Source organism: Geospiza fortis, unplaced genomic scaffold, assembly GCF_000277835.1.
Source record: "Geospiza fortis unplaced genomic scaffold, GeoFor_1.0 scaffold494, whole genome shotgun sequence".
Classification (NCBI taxonomy): Eukaryota; Metazoa; Chordata; class Aves; order Passeriformes; family Thraupidae; genus Geospiza; species Geospiza fortis.
In genome coordinates this window covers 109,414-111,561 of record NW_005054691.1, presented here as the reverse complement: position 1 = coordinate 111,561, position 2,148 = coordinate 109,414, and the positions used below count along the sequence as shown (strand labels likewise).

General features: G+C 66.2%; 1 protein-coding gene across 1 annotated transcript in view; it reads left to right on the top strand.

Annotated features, from left to right (window-relative positions):
• The window catches only part of SBF1 (SET binding factor 1), a gene marked incomplete at its 5' end in the record, with an annotated part of 34,497 nt that overhangs the window by 27,023 nt on the left and 5,326 nt on the right, over positions 1-2,148 (top strand). The window contains 3 exons of the mRNA XM_031065165.1: positions 501-638; positions 1,633-1,728; positions 2,042-2,119. Of these exons, the coding sequence (XP_030921025.1) occupies positions 501-638; positions 1,633-1,728; positions 2,042-2,119 (312 nt within the window). The remainder of the gene's footprint in view (positions 1-500; positions 639-1,632; positions 1,729-2,041; positions 2,120-2,148) is intronic.

The following is a 2,148-nucleotide window of genomic DNA, read 5'->3' as shown; positions in this document are numbered from 1 at the left end:
GTGACACTCAGGGGTCCCCTGGATCATAGTGGTGACACTCAGGGGTCCCCTGGCTCCAGGCAGTGACACTCAGGGGTCCCCTGGCTCCGGGCGGTGACACTCAGGGGTCCCCTGGGTCAGGGTGGTGATGCTTTGGGGTCTCTGGCTCTGGGGTGACACTGAGCTGTCCCCTGGCTCTGGGGTGGTGACACTCAGGCATCTTCCTGGCTTGAGGCAGTGATAGCTGGGGGTCTCCAGGATCCAGGCAGTGACACTTTGGGGTCTCCAGCTCTTTGTGATGTGTTTGCAGGTCCCCTGCCTCTGGGAGGTGGCAGTAAGGGGACTCCCCAGCTCTGGGAGGTGACACTCAGGCGTCTCCCTGGCTCGGTGCAGATACCTGGGGGTCTCCCCAGCTCCAGGCAGTGACACCCAGGGGTCTCCCAGGTCTGCGTGGTTGCCCTCTCCTGGTTCTGGGTAGTGACAGCCTGGGGGTACCCAGGTGACACTGGTGTCCCCTGCAGGCCCCTCGCAGGCAGACTCCACGAGCCTGGAGCAGGAGAAGTACCTGCAGGCCGTCATCAATTCCATGCCCCACTACTCGGACGCCGGTGGGCGCAACACCCTCAGCGGCTTCACCTCGGCTCACATGAGCAGTGCAGGTGAGGGGGGCACAGGGGAGGGGCACAGGTGGGCTCCTGCCAGCCCTGCCTCCTGCGCTGCATCCCAAGGGAGCTGCTCTCCCACATCCCAGGAGGCAGCCCAGCCTCTCCAGAGCTCCCAGCTCCAGCTGGGTCTGCCTGGCTGCGGCTGGGGATGGGCTTTGGGACATCTGGTGTCCTTGGAGCTGGGGGCACTGGGAGCCCTGGGGTTTGGGAAGCCCAGTGTCCCTGGAGCACTGGGAGCCGTGGGGGTTTGGGAATCCCAGTGTCCCTGGAGCTGGGAGCGCTGGGAGCCAAAGCCTGTGCTGGGGGCCAGTGGGGACAGACCCTTCCCACCAGGATCTCAGCACTGCTGGGGTCAGTCTGGGGACCCCTGGTAAGTTTGTGCCCAGCTGTCCCTTCCCAGCCAGACCATCCCAACTGTCCCATCCCAACTGTCCCTTCCCAGCTGGCCCTTCCTGCAGGGCAAAGCTCCATCCTGTCCTGCCACACTCTGGTGCCATCCATGCTGTCCCAGTGCCATCTGTCCTGTCCTGGTGCCATCCATGCTGTCCCAGGGCCATCCATGCTGTCCCATCATCCCACCCATCATCATCACTGTGGACACACCAGGGGCTGGGGGCTCTGGGGAGCCCAGGGGGTCTCCCTGACCCTGAAGGCAGAGAACTTCCCAGCAGCCCCTCCGAGGCCTTTCCCCAGTGTGAGTGAGGGGACGTGTCCAGAGCGCAGCCGGATCAGCCCGGCTCTGAGGTGGCACGGGTGACCTGGCAGGGCTGGCACAGGGTGACCCCACCGTGGGCTGGGGGCCGAGCCCCCTCCTCCAGGGCTGCCCCGGGCACTGGCTTTCCGTGGCTCCAGCTGGACGGTGCTTCCCCCGCTGGCTCCGCATCCCCGGGGCTCCGCTTGCTGCCGCTTGCTCCCGGCCCTGCCTGGCTCCAGCAGGGCCTCGGGGCTGGGCAGGGCCTCGGGAGCTGACCTTCTCTTGGTGCTGCAGATTTCTCCGACAAGAGGCAGCAGCCTAAGCTGGGATCGCTCATGAAGCAGGTGATGGGAGGGAAGGACGAAGGGCCTGGGACTTTGAGCCGCGGAGGTGAGGACGGGGCAGGGGCGCTGCCTGGGGGCCTCACCGAGACCCCCAGCCCTGGGCAGCTCTCGTAGAGTAGATGCTTCTCTGGGGGGAGCAGGTGATTCCCTGGGGAGAGCAGGTGATCATTCCTGGGCAAGAGCAGGTGATCCCCTGGGGAGAGCAGGTGATTCCTTAGGAAGAGGAGGTGCTCCCCCGAGCCGCAGCCGCAGGGAGGGAGGGAGGGCTCCACCACAGCCCCGGTGCCATCGTCTCCATCCCATTCCCTGTCTGTGGCTCCGTGTCCCTTGCTGAGGTCACTTTCGTCCTGTGCCCCCAGGGCTGGGTCACAGAGCCAGGGTCATCACCCTGTCCACCCCCAAGTGCGCGTCGCCGAAGGGCCGCGAGACGCCCCGAGGTACGGACGCGCCCGAGCCGGCCGGGGGG